Source organism: Carassius carassius, chromosome 36, assembly GCF_963082965.1.
Source record: "Carassius carassius chromosome 36, fCarCar2.1, whole genome shotgun sequence".
Lineage (NCBI taxonomy): Eukaryota > Metazoa > Chordata > Actinopteri > Cypriniformes > Cyprinidae > Carassius > Carassius carassius.
In genome coordinates this window covers 29,517,110-29,542,075 of record NC_081790.1, presented here as the reverse complement: position 1 = coordinate 29,542,075, position 24,966 = coordinate 29,517,110, and the positions used below count along the sequence as shown (strand labels likewise).

General features: G+C 39.2%; 1 protein-coding gene across 3 annotated transcripts; it reads right to left on the bottom strand.

The window, feature by feature from the left end:
- Positions 1-755: 755 nt before the first annotated feature.
- LOC132117553 (E3 ubiquitin-protein ligase RNF14-like) lies at positions 756-21,308 on the bottom strand. Of its 3 annotated transcripts, none has more exons than XM_059526914.1 (7): positions 21,114-21,308; positions 20,801-20,961; positions 11,611-11,741; positions 10,607-11,098; positions 7,483-7,711; positions 4,987-5,144; positions 756-903 (listed from the first exon to the last, which is right to left on the bottom strand). In XM_059526914.1, the coding sequence occupies exons 2-7, from the start codon at positions 20,949-20,951 to the stop codon at positions 769-771; spliced, it is 1,296 nt and encodes a 431-aa protein (XP_059382897.1). In that variant the 5' UTR covers positions 20,952-20,961; positions 21,114-21,308; the 3' UTR covers positions 756-768. The 3 variants fall into 3 exon arrangements, with proteins under 3 accessions (XP_059382897.1, XP_059382898.1, XP_059382900.1); XM_059526915.1 differs by having other exon boundaries at positions 4,987-5,147; positions 7,489-7,711; XM_059526917.1 differs by lacking the exons at positions 20,801-20,961; positions 21,114-21,308 and having other exon boundaries at positions 10,607-11,081; positions 11,611-11,745.
- Between the last annotated feature and the right edge of the window lie 3,658 nt (positions 21,309-24,966).

The following is a 24,966-nucleotide window of genomic DNA, read 5'->3' as shown; positions in this document are numbered from 1 at the left end:
TCTACATTGGATCGCAGTCAGAAGTTATTACACACTTATTAATAGTAACATTTAAGTTAAAATGTTTTATGAATCTCATTGATTGTCAAGCTAATAATTTATCTTTTATACCCACATACTATTATATTCAACAGCGTATTTTATCAAAATAAATCATCTAGGTTCATAAGTACACCAGCCATTAACCATCAGTCGTCTGAAATCCATTGTACGTGACTTTAAGAGCAAGGGGCCTTGTGTGTAAAACTTTGCATATAATTCATCCTAAACATGTTCAGATTTGTACACCAGAAAATGCATCAAATTCAGTCAGTATAATTTTTTATTTAATTATTTTTAGATCAATTCAGATAAACTTTCTATTCTTTGAAGAAACCCGAAAAAATGATACTCTATTGTTTTCAACATTGATAATAATCAGAAATGTTTCTTGAGCAGTAAATCATCATATTAGAATGATTTCTGAAGATCATGTGACACTGAAGACTGGAGGAATGATGCTGAAAATACAACACTGAAATCAGAGGAATACATTATATTTGAAAATATATTCAAATAGAAAACAGTTATTTTAAATTGTAAAAATATGTATAAATTTTACTGCCTTTTCTGTACTTTGAAAAAAAAAAAAAATGTATATATATATATATATATATATAAATGATAAAAGCGTTTGACTTGCAGTGCATGATAAAGATTCTGTGTAATTTGAGCATGGACGGTTATGTCTTAAGTGAATATAGAAAGCCTCAGCAGTGGAGACGGTTCTCACTGGTTGTAGCAGGGCGAGTCGGGGTCCTTGTAGTGGCTGTAAGGGTCTTTCCTGCAGAGAGCTGTCAGACAGATCCAGCAGAAATAACCATGACACTTCGAACAGGTCATCTTATTACAGCCCTTATTCTTCTGCACCAGCGGGAAAAACCAGAACACATGAGCACATGAGCATAAACAAAGAGCAGAGCTTTGCACAACACATGAGATTTCAGTTTGCCACAATTTCTCTTTAAATTGTTTTATAGAGATCTCTGGGGGTTTTGCATTTGAATGCCAGAAACAAATTGAATTAATAGGTGTATATGATAAAATTAACAGTACTATTACTATAGCAGTGACTAGTACTTTTCCACTTATGGACCTTTCTAAGCAGCAGTAGTCGTCATCGTTTGGTTAACTTCAAGAGCAATGAACGGGAGAGAACCACAGATTTATTTTTTTGCATCCCATTTGCTGCATTAGAAATACCAGCATTAAGTGAAAACCTTTTTTTTTTATTTCATGCAAAGGTTATATAAAATAAAATAAAGAATAGAGTTATAAATGTGCATACATAAAAAAAAAAAAGACAAATCATTCGTGGAACACTGGGTCAGCTCTATACCCTTTCCAGGGTGCTGAAGGGTTCATGGGAGTTTGCCTAACCAGTCCACAAATGTTTTGTGGATTTGGAGAAGGCATTCGACCATGTTCCTCGCGGCATCCTGTGGAGGGTGCTCTGGGAGCATTGCCGGCAGTAAGTCAGACCTGTTCCCGGTGCATGTTGGACTCCGGCAGTGCTGCCCTTTGTCAGCGGTTCTGTTCATAATTTTTATTGACAGAATTTGTAGGAGCAGCCAAGGGCCGGAGAGTGCCCGGTTTGGGGACCATGCGATTTCGTCGCTGCTTTTTGCGGATGATGTTGTCGTGTTGGCCTCCTCAGACCAGGACCTTCAGCGTGCACTGGGACGGGATGAGAATCAGCACCTCCAAGTCCGAGGCCATGGTTCTCAGTCGGAAAAGAGTGGATTGCCCACTTCAGGTTGGTGGAGAGTTCCTGCATCAAGTGGAGGAGTTCAGGAATCATGGGGTCTTGTTCACGAGTGAGGAAAGGATGGAACGGGAGATTGACAGACGGATCGGTGCAGCTTCTGCAGTAATGCGGTCGATGTACCGGTCTGTCGTGGTGACGAAGGAGCTGAGCTGTAAGGCAAAGCTCTCGATTTACCGGTCAATCTACGTTCCTACTCTCACCAATGGTCATGAAAGGACAAGATCCCGGATACAGGCGGCCGAAATGAGCTTTCTCGATAGGGTGGCTGGGCGCTCCCTTAGAGATAGGGTGAGAAGCTCGGTCACTCGGGAGGAGCTCAGAGTAGAGCCGCTGCTCCTCCACATCGAGAGGAGCCAGCTGAGGTGGCTTGGGTATCTATTTCGGATGCCTCCTGGACGCCTTCCCAGGGAGGTCCCGGGGAAGACCTAGGACACGCTGAAGGGACTATGTCTCCCGGCTGGCCTGGGAATGCCTCGGGGTCCCCCCGGAAGAGCTGGAGGAAGTGGCTAGGGAGAGGGAAGCCTCGGCGTCTCTGCTTAGACTGTTGCCCCCGCGACCCGGCCCCGGATAAGAGGAAGATGATGGATGGATGGATGGACAAATCGAAAAAATTTAGAGTAGAGCTGAAACAACGAATCGATTTAATCGATTAAAATCGATTATTAAAATAGTTGTCAACTAATTTAGTCATCGATTCGTTGCTAAATAACTTTTATTTGCCGTAAGCAGCTCATTTCGTGCATATTTCAAATCTGCGGTGACCAAAGTGTGGCAGTAATGAGCCACCGGAGGTTTTACTCAGCCAGTACAACAGGAGAAGTAGCGAATAGCCAATAGCTGGCCTCGTTTTGTCACGTGCTTCCCGAACAGCGTCTCTGCAGCATTCAGCTGGATGTGGGAGTATTACTTTGAGCCTTCAAAAAAGAAGAGTAACCTGTAAACTCTGCACTACGGAACTGTTTAAGGGGACGTTCACATATCGCGTCTTTTGCGCGCTCAAGTTCGTTATTTCCAACACCGCATCGAGTTAAAACATTTCAACTTTTCAGAATGCAGCAAGCGCACCGCAGGTCATGTGACAAGAACTAACCAATCAGCTTCATCCTTTCCCGTAACAACGTTAAAAGCTCAGTCAAGATGAAAGGAACAGCTGATCATAGTTGTATATGGATTTCCATTTCGAAATAAATTTAGTAGCAGAGCTACTGCAAGCGATTTTTTGAGCTGCAAATCCATTTATACTTTGCTGAAATTTCCGCGTCTTCAAGGAGAGAGCACGTCATGGTTGCTTATCAAAGGCAGACGCCTCAGGGGCGCAACTGCACGAGCGCTTTGGAAAGGAGGAGAAAGTGGCGCGCCTAGCGTTTTCCACGCGTTTTTAGGCACGATATGTGAACGGCCCCTAAGACTTTCATTTGTGCAGATTCTCCAGTACAATGTTGTTTGCAAATGTTTAGTCGTAAAAGCTGATAACATTGCTTTTTAACAGTTAACATTTAAAGCTTTACAAACATGTTCTGTGATCAGTTTGTCGTTTACCAGTTCAAAATTCAGTCGTGCAGCCTAATTATGACTGAATGAGAGAGATAAATGTTTAAAGATATTTGAAATACACTTTTTTTCTAAGTATTCACTGCTCTTTTTCACACAGCAGGTTTTTTGTGTGTGTCCAATTTTTTTTTTCTGGACAACCTTCTGATGGATTTTACTTTAAATTGTGAGTTCCATTCAGGTTTCATGCCATTGGCACTTTATTCGAAGGATTGTTTACAATTTCACAGCAAAAGCTATAAAGCTGTTTCCCAGTAAATAATAAAATACAATGCACTGCAATTTTATTCTGTTTTATCCTTATTCTTCGTGAAAATATGTTCTGAAAGATTCCTTAATAAGCTTTGTCCGGGATGTTAAACTACTTTAGGAGCTCTAAGGACTGCCATGGTGAAAACATTTGATATCTCCTTGTGAAATTTGCTAGAGTATGGGTCAGTGTTCTGATTGCAGAAGAGTTCGACAAAGGATTACTAACACAATAAAACAACTCCAGGTATATTTTTAATGAGGATATGACAATGCAAAATGGTTAAAATCTCTTAAAAATCTATGCTGAAGGATAAAGACCATTTATTAATAATTTACTTGGGGAAAAAATGGAAAAAACTAAAATATAAGCACATAAACCGATTAATCGATTAATCGTAAAAATAATCGACAGATTAATCGATTATCAAAATAATCGTTAGTTGCAGCCCTAATTTAGAGGATTTACAATATATCAGTTTTGTGGAAAAGGTCCATAGTTCTTAATCACTGGACCAAAAACATTCCTAATATACAATTTTGATATTATTTTCTTGACTTTAAATATGACTTTACATATTGAAGTTAAAAATGTTGAACTCTAATTATGAGGTGGTCTTTCTCAGCAACAAAACTTCATGAGGACCTGCTGAATTTGGCGCCACCTACAGGTCAAAAGATCCAAACATTTTTTAAGAAAATGCTTCTACATTTGCATCTGCAGATTTCTTGGGTCATGCCCTGATAATACCTTATGTTTGCTGTTTAGCATTCAGAATTTCATTTCAGCTTAAACGCTTTGTTGTATTGGCTTTAAATCACTGTCAGCTTGTCCTGAAGAAGGCAGTTTAGTTTAGACAGCAGCACTATAGCATTCAGAAGATAAAAAGCTTTCTTTGTTGATAATATTCTTGGTTTTGTTGTGCAATGGGTTGAACTGAAACAGCTCTTCATTACTTGGAATAAAGTTGATTTATTATTTACAATGATCTTCCTTACCAACTTTTGGTTTTGTGGATCATTCTACATGCCTATAGGCAGTGTTGTGGAAAGTCACTTTAACATAACAATACTGCATTACTCCATAAATAACAACTAAATTCATTGCTTAATATTTATTGAAAGTAATACATTATGTTGCTTTTCATAACCTGAAATAGTCTTGCTTATATACAGTATGTTTATATATATCTTATATCTCATATATGTTTTTTTTGTAATAACTTATATTTTATTTATCACACCAAAGGTTAAATTAATAAGCCTCGGGCTGAAGGAAGTGCTTTTACACCTCACTCCTGGTTTCTCTCAACACGGGACAGGAAATATGTCAGTGAAGAAATGGGAAACCAATGTATGCACGTGTCTTTAGTACTGACCTCTATGTTAGTGCCACAGCAAGGGCACTGTTTACAGTTAACCTTTACCCAGTCTTCGCTGAGAGAGTCGAACACCCTCTGAATGCCCTGCTTCTCTTCGATCTTCCTCCACTCTTCGCTCGCAGAATTATACTCATCATGCATACCACGTAAATCATCTGGTAAAGAAACACACAGCTTTTGAACAAACTAACAAAGTGTGTGGACTTCACATTCTGTAGCACTGAGCATCTAATATACAATACGATATTATGTCTAATATCAGACACAAGCTACTCTTAAGTCTCTGGTGTTGGGAGTCACACTTGTGTTGTTCGCTGTCTAAAGTGACCAGACACCTAAAATGTCATTGGTTTTTATTAGAAGTAAAATCAGGGTAATATATTTTTGTTCAAAAATATGTTTTCTTTTTTCCTTTGTATTTTTAAAGAATTTAATATTACTAATAAATATATATGTAAAAAATTATGATTAATTGTCCAATTCAAAAATTATATATATATATATATATATATAATTATATATATCCATTATGGCAGTATTTCATGTTAAAATATGGCAGTGGCTCAGTGGTTCATGTAGGTTGTCTACAAATTGGAAGGTTGGTGGTTCAATCCCCGGCTCCACCTGACCAAGTGTCGAGGTGTCCTTGAGCAAGACACCTAACCCCAGCTGCTCCCGACGAGCTGGATGGCGCCTTGAATGGCTGACACCGCAGTCGGTGTGTGAATGGGTGAATGTGAGGCAAATTGTAAAGCGCTTTGGATGGCCATGTGGTCTGTTGAAAGCGCTATATAAATGCAGTCCGTTTACCATTTAAAATAGAGACAATGGCTACATTTACATGCACACTTTTTGTGCTGAATTGGACTGAACTCATGATTGATGAATCTGATTGTAGTGTTCACATGAATGCTTAATAAAGTGATCGGGTTGATATGTACGTTTATATGTCTCAAGCTTCAAATGGGAAGTTTTTTTTTTATTTATTTTACATGAGCACGCTGCTCAAAAAGCGAAAAAAGTGACATAAAGATAATATCGAGTTTCTCACTGTTTGCACATAATAATTCTACCCTACAGTTTCTTTGTTTTTACCAGCAAATTGATATTTACTCATTTATGGATAAATATACATATAAATCACTGTGCTGTGATACTCATATTTATCACACAAAAAAAAAAAAAACATAAGCCCCTCTCCGCAGCCAAAATGGGCTGTCTGTGGATGAGTATCCAAAACAAGGTTGTCCTGCTCCACTTCACAGTTGCCGAGTGAAAGGAGCATTTTATAATGCATCATTGCACATGCACAATCCTTTCAGCTTCATGGTTCAATCCGATCGAGTGTTTACATGCATACTCAATCGTATTAGAAGAGGAATAAACCTCCCCCTTCAATCTGATCGAGATGGGGTTGGTTTATTTTGCACTCTTGATATTTTAGAGTGTCACCCCTTCATTGCTGTGCACATTTTTTCAGCATCATGAATAATTTGTATATTGTACACACAATGTACTTTTGCATATTTTCCATTCATTTCAAATAGCGGTAATTAAAAAAAATGTTTACGACCGTTTAGCTCTTCCGAATCAAGTCAACAATTTTTTTGTGTGGTCACACACCGACTATCGTAAAAGCCATTCTGATTAAGTAGTAATTTTTTAGAGATGGATCAACATGAACATTTTGTCCGATACTGTTAACCGATTATTTTTTATATATGAAAGCCAATAACCGATATGTTGGCCGATAAATCTGAATCCCAATTTTTATGTAATTTCTGAGAGCCTGATTACAAAAAAGTCTCACCATTAAATGCCATTAAACATGTCAACATAAATCAAACATAAATCAGCCTTACAAATAAATAAAACTATGCAATCAAGTAACTGGACAACATTACTATGTAAAAAAATAAAATAAAAAATCATATGCCATGGATAAATTTAATGGAATAACCTCCAAACTGACAATAATACAATTATTTTAATTAAACTATATGAAACTAATAAGATAAAAATAAAAGTGGTGGTTATTACTAATAATATATCAATTATTTTGGAAAAGAAGTATCTTAAATTAATAGCTACCATTGTTTCAAATAGTAGCATTTCTATTTAAGCTGCGTGCGTTGTTGCTGAAGAGCTGAATTAACACTGGTAAACTGTAACACTGTCAGATATTTATACAACATAAACATGATAATACAACCTATATATTTAAAAAAAAACACAAATGTACAAGTGGACTCAAAGTAAGTTATGTGCTAACTAGACTGTAACTTCTGTTGTGAAATGCGCTCCTCCCATAACAACGTGCTTAAAGGGTGCACAAAGATTCCATAACATTATTTAATATAGGCCTTTTAATATATCAGCAAAGTTTTCTTATCAGTTCGATAACGATAACATTAAAATGACTACATTTTTTTCCTTTTTAAAATGACCAAACAACACCAGAGGGTTAATTTGCAACATGTGTGAATATCTCACCATTAGTCGGTATGCAGTGATTGAGGCCGTGATAGCTCCGCTTACAGAGCGTACAAAAGGGATATTTGCAGGCGGGACAGATGCCCATGTTTGAGTCTGGCTCCACCATCACCGCCATACAGCAGCTCATACGAGGACAATACACCACATCCTTCATCAGGTCCAGACTCGACTGCAACAGGAGACGATCATAGCGTGCAAACTCGTCTTTGCCCACAAGAAGTTTCACCTGTTATACGAGCAGACTGTCAGTCTACATTCAGAATACAAATATTCATTCAAGGTTCAGATATTTACTGGCCTTGCCACAAAAATAAATAAATGGAAGGAATTGCTTTGTTGTCTTTGACTCATTATTGTAATAAATAAGGTTAAGGCAATTTTTTATTGGTACGTTATGATGTAGTTAAGTAATATCATACAAAGAAAAGTGGCGCTAATTTTCCTGAATATTAGCCCAAGAGCGCGATAGCGAATGTGATATTGATTTTATACAACAGTTCAAAAAACATTAAGTGAGTTGCATTTTAGATAAGATATTGTCTGTTTTTTATTTTTTATTTTTTTTTTTGCCATGAAAATATTTTCAAACAAAGCCAGAGCAGAACATTAGTGCATCTCGGTGCATTAATTCCTAAATAAATAGTTTGAGTCAATGATTCAATAATCTATTCATGAAGACAGCCACTTGCTTTGTTTCTAAATGAATCAGCTGTTTGAATAAATCACTTCAATGAATGAATTAAAATGGAAATTATATATATATATATATATATATATATATATATATATATATATATATATGTACAGTACAGACCAAAAGTTTGGACACACCTTCTCATTCAAAGAGTTTTCTTTATTTTCATGACTATGAAAGTCACACTGAAGGCATCAAGGGCTATTTGAGCAAGAAGGAGAGTGATGCGGTGCTGCGCCAGATGACCTGGCCTCCACAGTCACCGGACCTGAACCCAATCGAGATGGTTTAGGGGTGAGCTGGACCGCAGACAGAAGGCAAAAGGGCCAACAATTGCTAAGCATCTCTCGGGGAACTCCTTCAAGACTGTTGGAAGACCATTTCAGGTGACTACCTCTTGAAGCTCATCAAGAGAATGCCAAGAGTGTGCAAAGCAGTAATCAAAGCTAAAGGTGGCTACTTTGAAGAACCTACAATATGACATATTTTCAGTTGTTTCACACTTTTTTGTTATGTATATAATTCCATATATAATTCCACATGTGTTAATTCATAGTTTTGATGATGCCTTTCATAAAGAAAACTCTTTGAATGAGAAGGTGTGTCGAAACTTTTGGTCTGTACTGTATATATATATATATTGTCAATATCGCACACCCCTAACTACTAGTGATATATACCATTTTTGATATCACCGGAAAAACTACTAGCAAAAGAATTTTAAAGTACAAACACTATAACTGACTGATTGTCTTTAATAAAGTAAGAACAAATTACAACAAAGATACAAATAAAATAATCCTTGCTTTTCCAAAGAGGTCTAACAAGATATCCTACAGGAATGTAATAATCAAACATAAAATACACAACAGTCTTCACTGCATAGATTAATGCTTATTAAAGCCACAAAATTATTCAGTCAAGAGCAATAAGTAAATATCTTTTTAATTTGTTGATTAAGGAAATAAACAGCAGCAAGTACAGGTGCTTCTCAATAAATTAAAATGTCTTGGAAAAGTTCATTTATTTCTGTAATTCAACTCAAAAGTCTTTGGTTTTTTTAAATGTGATGTTTTTGGCTCACATTTAACAAAAACCCACCAATTCACCATCTCAACAAATTAGAATATGGTGACAAGCTAATCAGCTAATAAACTCAAAACACATGCAAAGATTTCCTGAGCTTTCAAAATGGTCTCTCAGTTTGTTTCACTATGCTGCACAATCATGGGGAAGACTGCTGATCTGACATTTGTACAGAAGACAATCATTGAAACCTTTCACAAGGAGGGTAAGCCACAGACATTCATTGTCAAAGAAGCTGGCTGTTCACAGAGTGCTGTATCCAAGCATGTTAACAGAAAGTTGAGTGGAAGGAAAAAGTGTGGAAGAAAAAGATGCATATCCAACCGAGAGAACCGCAGCCTTGTGAGGATTTTCAAGCAAAATCGATTCAAGAATTTGAGTGAACTTCACAAGGAATGGACCGAGGCTGGGGTCAAGGCATCAAGAGCCATCACACACAGACGTTTCAAGGAATTTGGCTAAAGTGGTCTTTTCCTCTTGTTAAGCCACTCCTTAGGCGTCTTACCTGGGCTAAGGAGAAGAAGAACTGGACTGTTGACCAGTGGTCCAAAGTCCTCTTTTCAGATGAGAGCATGTTTTGTATTTCATTTGGAAACCAAGGTACTAGAGTCTGGAGGAAAGGTGGAGAAGCTCATAGCTCAAGTTGCTTGAAGTCCAATTTTACGTTTCCACAGTCGGTGATGATTTGGGGTGCAATGTCATCTCTCCATTGTTTCCACTGTGATTCACTGCACCCATTTACCAAGAAATTTTGGAGCACTTCATGCTTCTTCTGCTGACCAGCCTTTTGAAGATGCTGATTTTATTTTCCAGCAGGATTTGGCACCTGCCCACACTGCCAAAAATACCAAAAGTTGGTTAAAATGACCATGGTGTTGGTGTGCTTGACTTGCCAGCAAACATACTTTCCAGAAGGCCAACAATTCACTAAAAATGCTTTTTTATTATTATTATTGGTTTTATGAAGTATTCTAATTTGTTGAGAGAGTGAATTAGTGGGTTTATGTTAAATGTGAGCCATAATCATCACAATTAAAAGAACCAAAGCCTAAAACTACTTCAGTCTTTGTGCACTGAATTTATTTAATACACGAGTTTCACAATTTGAGCTGAATTACTGAAATGAACTTTTCCACAACATTCTAATTTATTGAGAAGCACCTGTATATTAAACTGCTGTCACTTTAAGACCTAATGCGCAGATCTAATGGACCCTCTAAATCTGAAAGTGTTTTATATTTGGATTTAAAAAAAATGTTTTTACATTTTTAACAGAGTATGAATAGATTACATAATCTATTCACACTATGGCATAATTATATCAGAGCAGTCAGGAGATACCTGTGAAGGAGTGGCCATGGACACACACTTTGGCTCAGGGCAGGTAAGGCACTGGACTTTTCCGTCTCTTATCTGGATCTGAAAGTATTCCTTCATGCAGGGCTTGCAGTACACATGCTGACACTCTTTGAAGAGCAGTGATTCCGATCCGAGCTTCTCTGAGTAACAGATGCCACAGCAGAACACCTTCCCATCAAACACCTTCTGATTCTGAGCTTCGTCAAAATCCAGCAGCTGACTCAGTATATCTGTGCGAGCGTCGACTTCTTGCACAGCTCTTGGGTCTAAATCTTGCACTTTACATTTTTCTCTAGAAACGTCCGCTGCTTTTTTTAGGCCAGATTCACTCTCAATGCTCTGGATTTCCAGCGGTGACTGGATTCCCAGGAAGTCCAGAGTCTCTTCCTTGAGGAACTGCATCCAGGTAAAAAGAATCACGTTGCCTTGGTTCTCCTCCCAAAGCTCATCCAGTCTCCTGCAAAGCGCAGTGATCTGATGGAGTGAGAGAGGAAGGTTATTGTAATCAACCATGATTAGAAGTGGCTTAATGAGACGTGTTTCAGTCACTATTTCATATTCATTCCATTGAAACATTAAGATAGAGAAAAATATTGGAGAGTTTTAAAATCATGATGATACATTCTTTGCCCTTTTAAGTCTACATAAAATTGTAATGCTTAATAATCACCAAATATATGATTAAATTTAATCGTTTACTTTAAATTAGAAAATATTTTGTATTTACTTTTCAAACAGATTATAACAAGGCAAGAAAGATGGTGACCAAAGACCAAAAATGACTATGGCATCGCTGTGAAGCATCTTTTAAGCACCTTTATTTTTTGGTGTATAGTAGTGAAGTGATGTATTGTCTGAGTGAAACAGCTTAGATAAACAGTTTTGATTCAGTATTACCAATTAAAAAGAATGAATCAGAACGATAAAAGAGCACATTACAATAATACAATCAGACAGCCTTCAGGACATTACTAAACAGGACTCACCTGGACTCTTGTGAGCCAGTTGGAGCTTAGAGCAAAAACCGGCGCAGAAGCTGAAGGATAATTAGCCGGGAATCTAAAACTCAGAACCAGTGGACCTAGAAATGATAGATGATACTCTGTGGAGTTATGTCCTGGAAATAAGAAGAAAACATTACAGACGATATAAGTAGCAGTACAGTATATTTTTTATTCAATGCTATGTCAGCATCTCAGTCTATTTTCATGGTAAAAACTATTGTATTATAACAAATACAATAAAAACCAGCAAACAAACAGACACTAGTTATATTACACAAGATTTTTTACATGAATGTGTGTAGCATCTGCTTAGGATCATGTTAAATTGTTTGGGATTTATGTCATTGGGATTCCTTTAGCCTTTTGACATTTGCATATAAATGACAGAATCTGGCCCCATGGTATGCAGTTATATGGGTGCGTAATGGCTATGTTTACTCCCATTATCTGGACGATCAACTGTTGGGTCTCCCCATCCGACTTCTTATCAACCTCTTCTCAATACACAACACACACACATTGTGAGATTGGGCATTCCACCCTAAAGGTGGGTGTGAACAGAAATTCATTATCTTTGAATAATCTGCGCTCAGAAACCCTTGCTTTTCGAGATGAACACTATCCAAGACTCCTCAAACTTTCCTTTTGAGTTTGATTTTCCAGCAGTTTTTTTATCTTCAGAATAACTTTGTCAAACCGCTGTGGACTTTCCTATCTTCAGAAGAACCAAAGGAAAAACTTCAGCTTACTTCTAAAATAACTCATCAAGAACCCCTGTTGTCTACCGCATCAGGACCCTTGTTCAGGAGTGAAGCCAATGCAAGTAACCGTTTCCAACTATTTAGATGCGTGTTTAAGTTTGAGCCCATTTTAAGGTGATTTTGGATTCTTTGATGATTCTCATTAGGTTGTGGTTAACTGATGTGAAATACTGCCATTATTTTGCTCTTCCTTCTCTCTTCCTTACTTTCCTTCATTCTGTATATGTACATATATGTGTTTTGCTTGGTGTAGTTATATGTTAGCTTTAGGTTCATTTATTAAATCCCTTATATTACCAATTGATTTGTCTCTGTGTGCTGCTCACAATTCAAAGTCACTGAATGTTTGATTTCTTGCTACATGCTAATCTACTGCTAGTACTGCATAAAGTAGCATCGTTATCCTTCCTTGGCCAGGAAAATAACCATAACAATAGAAATGATATAAGATTTTATCAATTCTATTACAGTTAATTCTAAAATCTAATTGAAAATATTCATTATTAATTATAACCAGTTATAATTAATCATAAATATTTCCCTTTTGAGCTAATTTGCTACACAAGTGATAACAATTTTAAAACTTTTTTTGGCAAAATTATACTAATTGTTTTCTACATCCATTAATAAAATATGTATGTGAGAAATGGGCATATAGACACTTTGACTGTTAGAACCAGTGTTGGGGAGAAACTAGTTACATGTAACAGAATTACGTAATTTAATTATAAATTAAATGTAACTGTAATCAGTTACAGTTCCTGAGAAAAAAGATGTCTGCTTAAATTACAGATACTTTTGAAAATGTTAATGATTACAAAGGGGATACATTTGAATTTTGTCATACACACAAACACACCCCTACATGCACACGCACACACACACACACACACACACACACACGCTGTCATGATCCGGTCATTGAACTTCCGTTTAATCACCACCAAAGGTCATCATCTACAAAACAGACTCTCTCACTACACAGAACACCCTGGACTACATTTCCCATGCTCCATTGCACCAATCACATTCAACTGATAACTATTACATACAGCTGCCACCAATTACACACACACACATACACACACACAGCACAACCATCAGACACGCTTTATAAGCATTGGACTTTCTCTCACACACGGTCAAGTATTGTTCTGCCCATATCCCTCTACTTGCGATACCAAGCCATTCTGTGTTTGTTTTCTTAGTCTTGTTTGGTTCGTAGTTTTCATAGTCTTGTCTTAGTTTCTAGTTTTCATAATTTAGTCTTTTTCTTGCCTTGTTCTGTTTCTCGTGTTTTGACCCTTTGCTCTGGATGCTGGATTACCCCTCTTGCTTAGCCCTCTGGATATTGCTCGCTCATCGAAGACCCATGCTTGCCCTAGGAACATTCTTTGTCTTGCCCTTTATATACCTGTTTGTCAGTGTTTAACATGATTGTTATGACCATTTTTCTGTGTAATAAAAGCTTGCAAATGGATCTGCATGTCTCACGACTCATCAGCCCCATTTCACACACACCTACACACCTATATAAAGTACACACAAACACACCTAAACACACCTACACAACACTTTAACTGATGTCTTTGATAAATTGCATGGATTGCTCTAAAGTATGACAACAATATTTCGGGATTTTAAGACACATGCTTATTTAATAATTGATTTATTTAGTTAGGTTTATGTATATGCTTTATTTTTTAAGATTAACATTTTTTTCCCCCCAAGGAATTGTTAGATACCAATGTTTCCTAGCTATGCAAAGATTTGGTTTCAAAAACAGTATCATAGCAACTAAACTATTTTGTGTTAAGTTTTTAAATATGTATTCAACCTCAGAATAATCTCAAAGTAATAAGAGTGCTAAAATCCGATTTTGTTGTGGCTGTGTTTTAAATTAAATTACTATAATCTTAATTCAAGCGATGAAGGTGATCAGTGTTGAACACTAACCGTAAGGTTAAACCAGCCTGGTTTACATGTTTGAAAACATTATATATATATATATATATATATATATATATATATATATATATATATAGAAAAGTAATCAGTTACATTACTTTAATTTACATTGAGTCATTAAGCAGATGCTTTTATCCAAAGTGACTTACAAAGTAGAAGCAGTCAGACCAACGAGAGAGCAACAATATGATGTCGCTCCAATGAGAACAAAACATCAAAAGTCAATCCCTGAGCCATGGGTGAATAATACTACTCGGACTCTGAGACAGGCATGTAGAAGGCCAGAGAGGAAATGGAAAAATGATAAATTACAGATCTCCTATGAGATGCTTAAAGACTCCCTTCTTAAGTATCAGAATGAGTTGAGAGTGGCCAAATCAGACTATTTTTCCACCCTTATAGACAAGAATTACAATAACCCTAGAATCCTTTTTAATGGTATTAATACTGTGCTGAACCCTGTTGTTTCTATTTACCCGACTGAGTCAGTGGCTATATGTGAGCGGTTTTGCCAGTTTTTCATAGGCAAGATCAGGGGGGCTGCACAAGATCCCCGAAACAAGATAGCTGGAATTAGACACAATATTCAATAGACCACTGGTGATCCTGCAGGTCGGTTAAATTACAACGGCTTGCTCAGTCTGTTTACACCTATCTCAAAAACTTTTTTAAATGACAGTGTGAAGCAGCTAAAACCTACAGGTTCACCATTAGATACCATCCCGGCACGATTATTTAAACAAGTATTTAATGTAATGGGTCAAACACTTTTACATTTTATAAACAAATGCCTTTAGTTAGGAGTTGTTCCTGAGTCCCTGAGGCCTAACTTGGATTCCTCGGAATTATTAAATTTTCAGCCTATTTCTAATCTCCCATTCTTGACAAAAAATTTAGACAAAGTAGTCCTGTGCCAGCTTCAAACATTTTTAGTCGATAATAAAAATTTTGATATATTTCAATCCGACTTTAGAAAATTTCACTCTACTGAAACGGCTCTGGTAAAAGTCTTATCTTAGCCACTGACTCTGGAGACTCGGTAGCATTGGTACTTCTGGACTTAAGTGCTGCATTTGACACGGTGGACCATAATGTCTTGCTGTCTCGTTTAGAACACATAGTGGTCAGCAGAGGCTCAGTCTTACATTAGTTTCAGTCTTATCTGACAAACAGGAGTTTCTCAGTTAACATTGGTAACTATCGATCTTCCTCTGTAAAGCTGACATGTGGAATTCCTCAAGGCTCCACACTAGCCCCTATGTTGTTTTCTTTATATATTCTTCCTTTAGGTACTATTTTTAGGAAATATGACTTGAGTTATCATTGTTATGAGGAGGACACACAAATATATTTTCCCCTTAAACATAAAAATAGTCTAGAACAGATGGCTGCTTGCCTTGAGGATGTTAAAGCATGGATGTCACTGAATTTTTTTAAGTCTGTATGAGAATAAGACTGAGGTTATGGTGTTTACATCTTCTAGTGTAATGTGAATCTTGTTGCCTTGGAACCTTATGTTAAGCCTTACGTTACAGACTTGGGAGTGGTACTGGACAGTGCCCTAAAATTTGATAGACAGGTAAATCAAGTTGTGAAGGCAAGCTTCTACCAGCTTCGATCCTTGATAAAAAATTAAGTCTTTCCTTTCATTCTCCAATTTTGAAAAAGTTTTATCTCTACAAGGCTAGATTATTGTAATTCGCTTTATTTGGGGATCAGTCAATCACCCATAAATCGCCTGCAGATAGTCCAGAATGCTGCTGCCAGAGTTTTGACAGGAGTTCGTAAATGGGAACATATAACTCCTGTCCTTCAGTCACTGCACTGGCTGCCAGTGTGTCACAGAATTGATTTTAAAGTCCTGCTATTAGTTTTTAAGTCATTAAATGGGTTAACTCCTGCTTACCTTTCTGATCTACTGACACTCCACCAACCTACAAGAGCTCTTAGGTCTGCGAAACTTAGACCTCATAGTGGTTCCTAGATCAATATATAGAGCATTTTCTATTGCTGCTCCAAGACTGTGGAACAATCTCCCACCTGAAATTAGAACTGCACCCACCCTGTCCATTTTTAAAGTGAGGTTAAAAACTTTTCTTTTTGATCTGTCTTATACAAAATGAATGTTGATGCAGTTGGCCTGTTTGTCATTGTTCTTTTATCATGTTATGGTGCTTATTTAAAATTTTTGCATTCTGTATAGCACATTGGTCAATGGAAGTTGTGTTTAATTGTGCTTTATAAATAAAGTGATTGATTGATTGATATACAAGTGCTTGTCTCACAAGGTGTTTTATTAAAAAATATATATACAGTCATGGCCAAAAATAGGCACCCTTGGTGAATATGATCAAAGGCGGCTGTGAAAATCCATCTGTATTGTTAAACCTTTTGATCTTTTATCTTAAAAAATCACAAAAAAATGTATACTTTTATTGGATAATAAGAATTTAAAATGGGGGAAATATCATTATGAAAATAAATGTTTTTCTCTAATACACATTGACCACAGTTAACGGCACCCTTTTATTGAATACTTTTTGAAACCTACATTTGCCAGTTTATGTCACGGCAGGGATCCAATGAGGCACGGAGATAGAACCAATTGCAGGTAAGTCATTTATTAAAGGGTAATCCAAAGGGGTAAACAGTCCAGGCAGGGTCAAAACCAGAATATCAAACATAAACAAGACACGAAGACAAGGCAAAGCAAGGCAAGAAGCGACGGACATGAATAACTATAGGACATTAAACAAGGACTCCGTAACACAGACTCAGACAGACCGGGTATAAATACACAGAAGGATAATGAGGGAACAGGAGACAGGTGGGGAACAATCAATACTAACAAGGAGGAAGGTGACCAAATAGGGGAACAGGAAGTGATAAGGTGACAGACACTGTGAGAAAGGGGGACATCTAGTGGAAACCCAGGGACACAACCCAGACACTGTGACAGTACCCCCCCTCTACGGAGCGGCTCCCAGACGCTCCACGACAGACACAAAACAGAGACCAGGAGGGAGGCGGACAGGTGGAGGCTCAGGGGGAGGGACGGAGGGCCAGACTAACAGAAAGGAACAGGGACAGACGTTAACACAAAAACCAAAGGAAAAAAACAACATGAAGCCCCCCAGGGCGGAGCAGAAGACCACCACACCTTTGTGGTCAAGGCCAGAGCCCTCCAGGGCGGAGCGGAAGACCACCACAACCGTGTAGTCAGGGCAAGCGCCCCCCAGGGCGGAGCAGAAGACCACCATGTCCGTGTGGTCAGAGCAGAAGCCCCCCAGGGCGGAGCAGAGGACCACCACGTCCTCGTGGTCGACGCCAGAGTCCCCCAGGGCGGAGCGGAAGACCACCACAACCGTGTAGTCAGGGCAAGCGCCCCCCAGGGCGGAGCAGAAGACCACCACAGCCATGTGGTCAGGACCAGAGCCCCCCAAGGCGGAGCAGACCTCCGTGCGGCTGGATCAATGGGACAACAAAACTCTGGTAATCCCCTGGTGTCCTTACTGGACTCCAGAAGATTGGTGCTGGCCTGACACTGCTCATGAAGATCATTGGTGACTTGCATCTGCTCATGAAGATCAATGGTGACTTGTCTTTGTTCATGAAGATCAGAGGTGACTTGCCTCAGTCCTTGAAGACCACCGGTGACTTGACTCAGTCCTTGAAGACCACCGGTGACTTGACTCAGTCCTTGAAGACCACCGGTGACTTGACTCAGTCCTTGAAGACCACCGGTGACTTGACTCAGTCCTTGAAGACCACCGGTGACTTGACTCAGTCCTTGAAGACCACCGGTGACTTGACTCAGTCCTTGAAGATCACCGGTGACTTGACTCAGTCCTTGAAGATCACCGGTGACTTGACTTGACTCTGAAAGGTCAACGGTGACCAGCCTAGTCTCTGGAGGATCCGTGGTGACTAGCCCTGACTCAGGAGGATCAGCGGTGACTAGCCCTGACTCTGGAGGATCAGCGGTGACTAGCCCTGACTCAGGAGGATCAGCGGTGACCAGCCTAGTCTCTGGAGGATCAGCGGTGACTAGCCCTGACTCTGGAGGATCAGCGGTGACCAGCCTAGTCTCTGGAGGATCAGCGGTGACTAGCCCTGACTCTGGAGGATCAGCGGTGACCAGCCTAGTCTCTGGAGGATCAGCGGTGACTAGCCCTGACTCTGGAGGATCAGCGGTGACTAGCCCTGACTCTGGAGGATCAGCGGTGACTAGCCCTGACTCTGGAGGATCAGCGGTGACTAGCCCTGACTCTGGAGGATCAGCGGTGACTAGCCCTGACTCTGGAGGATCAGCGGTGACTAGCCCTGACTCTGGAGGATCAGCGGTGACTAGCCCTGACTCTGGAGGATCAGCGGTGACTAGCCCTGACTCTGGAGGATCAGCGGTGACTAGCCCTGACTCTGGAGGATCAGTGGTGACTAGCCCTGACTCTGGAGGATCAGCGGTGACTAGCCCTGACTCTGGAGGATCAGCGGTGACTAGCCCTGACTCTGGAGAGTCCACTGGCACCTGACTCGATTCCGGAGGGTCAATTGGCACCTGACTCGTCTCCGGAGGGTCAACTGGCACCTGACTCGACTCCGGAGGGTCAACTGGCACCTGACTCGACTCCGGAGGGTCAACTGGAACCTGACTAGACTCCGGAGGGTCAACTGAGACTCTCATCCTGTGCAACGGCGCTGGGCAAGCAGCCATCTTGGGCCATGACTCTGGACAGGCGGCCCTCTTGTACTGTGGTGCTGGGCTGGCGGCCATCTTGTACTGTGGCGCTGAACCGGTGGCCAATTTGGGCATTGGCGCTGGGCTGGCGGCCATCCTGTACTGTGGCGCTGGACCGGTGGCCAATCTGGGCATTGGCGCTGGGTTAGCGGCCATCTTGTGCTGTGGCGCTTGGCTGACGGCCATCTTGTGCTGTGGCGCTAGGCTGATGGCCATCTGGTGCTGTGGCGCTAGGCTGACGGCCATCTTGGGTTGTGGAGCTGAACCGGTGGCCAATTTGGGCATTGGCGCTGGGCTGGCGGCCATCTTGGGCTGTGGTGCTGGAACGGTGGCCAATTTGGGCATTGGCGCTGGGTTAGCGGCAATCTTATGCTGTGGCGCTTGGCTGTTAGCCATCCTGGGCAGTGGTGCTGGACTGGTGGCCATCTTGGGTTGTGGCGCTTGGCTGGTTGCCATCCTGGGCAGTGGTGCTGGGCTGACGACCACCCCGCCGGAAGAGACCGAAGTGGCTGGGTCATCCCACCGAAGCCGATGCTGCAGGTAGCGCACGAATTCCCAGAATTCCAGTGTCTCTAACTGCGCCATCTCCTCATGAGACACTGGATCATCCAGCCCGCCATTGAAATAGTCCTTGAGGGCCGCATCGTTGTAGCCCATGCCCTCGGCCAGGGACCAGAACACCTGAGCCAGGGCACCCACTTCATTGCCCTCTTGGCGGAGGGCGATCAACCGAAGGTACTTGGTTCACCGCTCCGCCATCTTGGCTGGGGAACGGAAAAATGACATACCGCTGGTTCCTAGTGTGACGGAGTCCTTCTGTCACGGCAGGGATCCAATGAGGCACGGAGATAGAACCAATTGCAGGTAAGTCATTTATTAAAGGGTAATCCAAAGGGGTAAACAGTCCAGGCAGGGTCAAAACCAGAATATCAAACATAAACAAGACACGAAGACAAGGCAAAGCAAGGCAAGAAGCGACGGACATGAATAACTATAGGACATTAAACAAGGACTCCGTAACACAGACTCAGACAGACCGGGTATAAATACACAGAAGGATAATGAGGGAACAGGAGACAGGTGGGGAACAATCAATACTAACAAGGAGGAAGGTGACCAAATAAGGGAACAGGAAGTGATAAGGTGACAGACACTGTGAGAAAGGGGGACATCTAGTGGAAACCCAGGGACACAACCCAGACACTGTGACAGTTTAACCCTCTGGAGTCGATTAACGAGGATACGCGTTATGAGTCATTTTCTCCTGATAACCCCGAAAAGAACTTAAATTACACTTTCAGTTTTAATCGTACAGATAAGAGCAATACATCAATCGAATCTGTAAAGGGTCTACTTTTTTTTTTTGGATACAGACATAATGATAACAAAACTTTGTGCACTTATAAAATAAAGATAACAAACAAGGTGTGCTGTCTGCAGCCTTTGTCTGTATATTTAATAAATAGGACCAAAATTAATAGAATAGAATAGAATAGAATAGAATAGAATAGAATAGAATAGAATAGAATAGAATAGAAAAGTGCTAGAATAAATTAAGGTGATGGTGAAAAAGATGTCTTTAGATGGTAATGAAGTGATTGAGATAGTTAAATAGGGTAAATTGTAATCTTTAACATTTCCATTTCCAAAGTAACCTTCCCAACACTGGCTAGAACAAAGTTCGACCACCTGCTGATAGTCTCACCCTTGACTAGCAGTCTGAAGTTCGGAGGAAGCTCCAGACACAGATGGATCTCGCCCTCCTTCGCTGACTCGGCCCTGCAGAACTCTTTTTCATCATAGATGCTCGCTAGAGCAAGCAGCTCATCTTCTTGTGCTTCCTGGTCGGTTGACATCGCAACATTCCTGAAATGAATGTGAAACCAAGCAATTAATAAACTCTACAAAAACAATATGTAGAATAAACAGCTTTACCATACATGTTCAGAACTTATAAATGCTGTATTTCTGACTAAATCTGAAGAGAAACACATAGGCAAATATGATAAGTTACTTGCCTAAGTATATTTGCTTTCTCCTTCGGTTCTAGAGAGGTGACAGTCTTGGAAAGATATTAATACCGCCGTACGTTTACATTATATTTAACTATTGTACACAAACATACTTAAATCTGCTGCTTAAAGCTGAATATTATTTAAACTCGAGGATTTTCTGACAATAGACTGTATAAAAACAGGTTTCGACACGTCATAGTAGCGCATAAAGCTTAAGGGACCGTCTCAAAAATCCAATCAGTGTCCAGGGGAGTGTTCACAAAAAAAAGTCATAATTTAGTCACCCTCATTTCATCCCAGCCCCACAAGACTTTCTTCATCTTTCTTTATCCTATTATAGAATCTATTTGTAGTTCAAGCAACCAAAACTTACAAAAACATGTGAACATCACATTGGTTTACATTGAAGGTGGGGTTTATTGGCTTCCAAAAGAGAACCGATAGAGAATGTTTTGTAATGGTTAAATTTAATCTTTATTTTTGTAACCATCCCTTCATTAAAATACAGTGCTAAACTAAATTTCACCAAAATGTTAATTTATTGTTGTAGTACCCAAAATAAACCACAGTCTTTTTACAGGGGAAATTGTGCCAATATAGTCTGATAAAATCAATTTATACAAATACAGTATAGGAGGGGAACAAACTATATTTCACCTAAATGTTTTTTTTTTCAGATTTCAAAATTTGCAGTAGCCTATGTTTGCAGTTAGTGCTATCAAATGATTAAATTGCAATTCATCGCATCTAAAATAAAGGTTTTTGTCTACATAATATATGGGTGTGTACTGTGTATATTTAATATGTATATATAAATACAAACACATGCATGTATATATTTAAAAAAAAATGTTGTTTAAAAATTAAATATATTTATATATATATAATTCGTGGCCTAGTGGTTAGAGCAGTGGTTTTCAACCTGTGGGTGGTATTGCAGGTGGGCCGCCAATTACTATTAAAAGAAACAATAATATTGGTCATATATGTAAAAATGTCTAAGTAATAACATAATAACACCATTTCATATATATAATTAAATAACAAAAAAAAATATTAAACTGATACTATGCTTCCACTATTCGAGCTCGCTGATTTGTTTAAGAATAAACCATCAATTTATCTTAGATGTTTTTGCTGCATATGCTACAGAACAACAAAATCAAACATGCATAAATGGCTGTCAACATGTTCCCTCCTGACTGCTTGCTCTGGTGACTGTCACTGACAGAGCGGTGCCAGCCTGAGTTATTTTCTGTTCATTTCCAGTCCATTCTTTGGTTTTGTGCTTAATCAAAATCGTAATAAAATCACGATTTGAGCGTGCACGATTTCTAAATCGCTTTATAGCACGATTTTCTGCGGCCCTGACCTCCCGCAGTATTATCTCCCATCCAATCAGAATGCAACGCGCCTAGCGCGAAAACAGAACAAACTGGGCATATGCCTACGTAACTCCAGATTCACACACTGTCTGTGATGCGCATTTTTTTTCCGAGCCCATATTAACGGATCAGAGCGTTCACACTGCACGCGGTAAAAGGCTAGAAATAAAAATGTGTGAGAATAATTAATATCTAGCACATGAGCATAGAGAGAGTTGTGAGTGCACAGGACGCAGTTTAAGTGAGAGGAGACATGTTTTAAGTGCTTGTACTCTCTCTGGGCGAGAGCAGCGTGTAACTGAGCAAGCACATCTGGTTTTGTGACAGAGCAAAGGAAATCTGCGTGCGAGCGGAGAGATTCGTGCTCATGCATTATTTTAATGTGATTTCGCGTTACATTAATGAACTATTGCTGCTTCTGCACCGCATACACATACTGTATACACACTGCTAACGGAGAAGGCTATGTGTGAACCTATATAATGTATAACAAATCTATTTCAACACCTGAGGCACAGCTACAATTAATGAGCTCTATGAACAATGCATGGCAAAAAAAAAAAAAGTCCCTGGACACGGGATTTATTTATTTATATATTTTTTTGCCATAAGTCTATACATTTTGTTACACCTTTACTATAGTGATTATTTTGACTTATGTCTGTGGTAGAGACGTTACAACTTTTTGATAAAGCTCTAATTGGTTTTCTTTTGGAAATAAGTTTCAAATTCATCCTGAATGCATTTATGACTGTAAAGCATATCTGTGTGTGTCAAAATTGTGATTAAAATCGAAATCACAAAATTTATCAAATAATTTTTTTTTGTCCATATCGCACAACCCTAGTTCATTCAATAAATACAGTTAACAATCTAGTTTCTGAGTACTAAGTTATTAACCCAACCATAGGGGGTCAGTTAATTTTTTTGCAGTGGGCCGCGTAAACATATGTGTTTGGTTGGGTGGGCCGCGAGTTGAAAAAGGTTGGGAACCACTGTGTTAGAGAGTTTGACTCCTAGGGTTGTGCGTTCGAGTCTCGGGCTGGCAATACCATGACTGAGGTGCCCTTGAGCAAAGCACTGAACACCCAACTGCATAAATGGCTGCCCACTGTTCCGGGTGTGTGTTCACAGTGTGTGTGTGTGTGTGTGTTCACTGCTGTGTGTGTGCACTTTGGATGGGTTAAATGCAGAGCATGGATTCTGAGTATGGGTTACCATACTTGGCTGAATGTCACTTCACTATACATATATACTTTTTTAATATATTCAAAATATATACTGTATGGGTGTGTTTTTATATATAATATTTTATTTTGCATGTGATGTTGAACAGAAGCTGTGTCCCAATACTGAATTAATGACTGGACATGGCTTACGTTTTGCACTAAGGGTGGAAATTTCAGACGATCCCTTAAGAAGAACAGCAGAAATAACTAGCCTCACCCTATGACTAAGGTCCAAAGTTCAGTTTAGTTGGAAGACAATTAAACAATAAAAACATTTAATAATGCCATTGTAGATGTATATCTAAATTTACATCTATATGTAGATGTAATAGGTTCAATTGAAAATAAAATAAAATAAAATAAAGAAACTCTAGGGACACAAGCCATAGTGGTGAGTAATTTGAATCAGTTCACCAAGATTTGTTCAGTTTTGTTCACAGATTCATTCCATGATGTTACATATCAACCAGGTGTTGACTAATGAGAGCTTTTATGTGTTATGATGACAGAGTCTAATATCTTTTATTACTATCGGCATGTCTATGAATGTATACTGAGGATTTCCAGCACTGTGTGAACTACCGAGCATGACTTTGATCAAGCTATACCAAAAAAAAAAAAAAAAAACATTTCAGAAGCATCTTTATCATTATGTGTTGTCAGTTTCATCAGTCACATTTACAAAACCTTTCTGTCCTTGTTATGAAAAAAAGACTCATTTTTAGTTAAGCAATCAACATGCCACACAAGTGCAGTCAAACGAAATATATACCTGCTTTGCCTCCTTATTAAATAAGACTGCTCTGTCTTTTGCTCAGTTTCCAGTTTTAAGTTCCAGTTTTACATTTGTATTCCCAAAGCATTCAGGCATTGCCAAGTCAATAAGCAGAACGAGACGACTGATGCACCGAAGCTCAAACCCAATTAAATCACAGCCCACACTTCAATACTTTTGGTTTTGGAGAAGACAAACCAGGAAGTCACAGCTGCTGAGAAAAACAATAGAAACCATCAGATATATTCTAATGATTTCCATTACAAACCATCAACCTCTAACCTTTAAAACCATTAAAAATGGTTTTCTGTAATGTGTTTTTGGGACATATTACATAAGGTTGAGTGGTTTTAACAAGCTACTAATAGAAGGCAACCAATTACCATTAGATTACAGTTTCCATTAAAACCAGTGCAATTCTCATTATATATATAATATATAATATATATACTATAATATAGGGGAGG

Coding starts and splice junctions, on each gene's coding strand:
- LOC132117553 (XM_059526914.1), bottom strand. CDS start 20,951: ATGTCAACCGACCAGGAAGCACAAGAAGATGAGCTGCTTGCTCTAGCG. Junction 11,099..11,610: donor ACTGGCTCACAAGAGTCCAG/GTGAGTCCTGTT, acceptor TCACTCCATCAG/ATCACTGCGCTTTGCAGGAG. Junction 5,145..7,482: donor TCACTGCATACCGACTAATG/GTGAGATATTCA, acceptor TTTCTTTACCAG/ATGATTTACGTGGTATGCAT.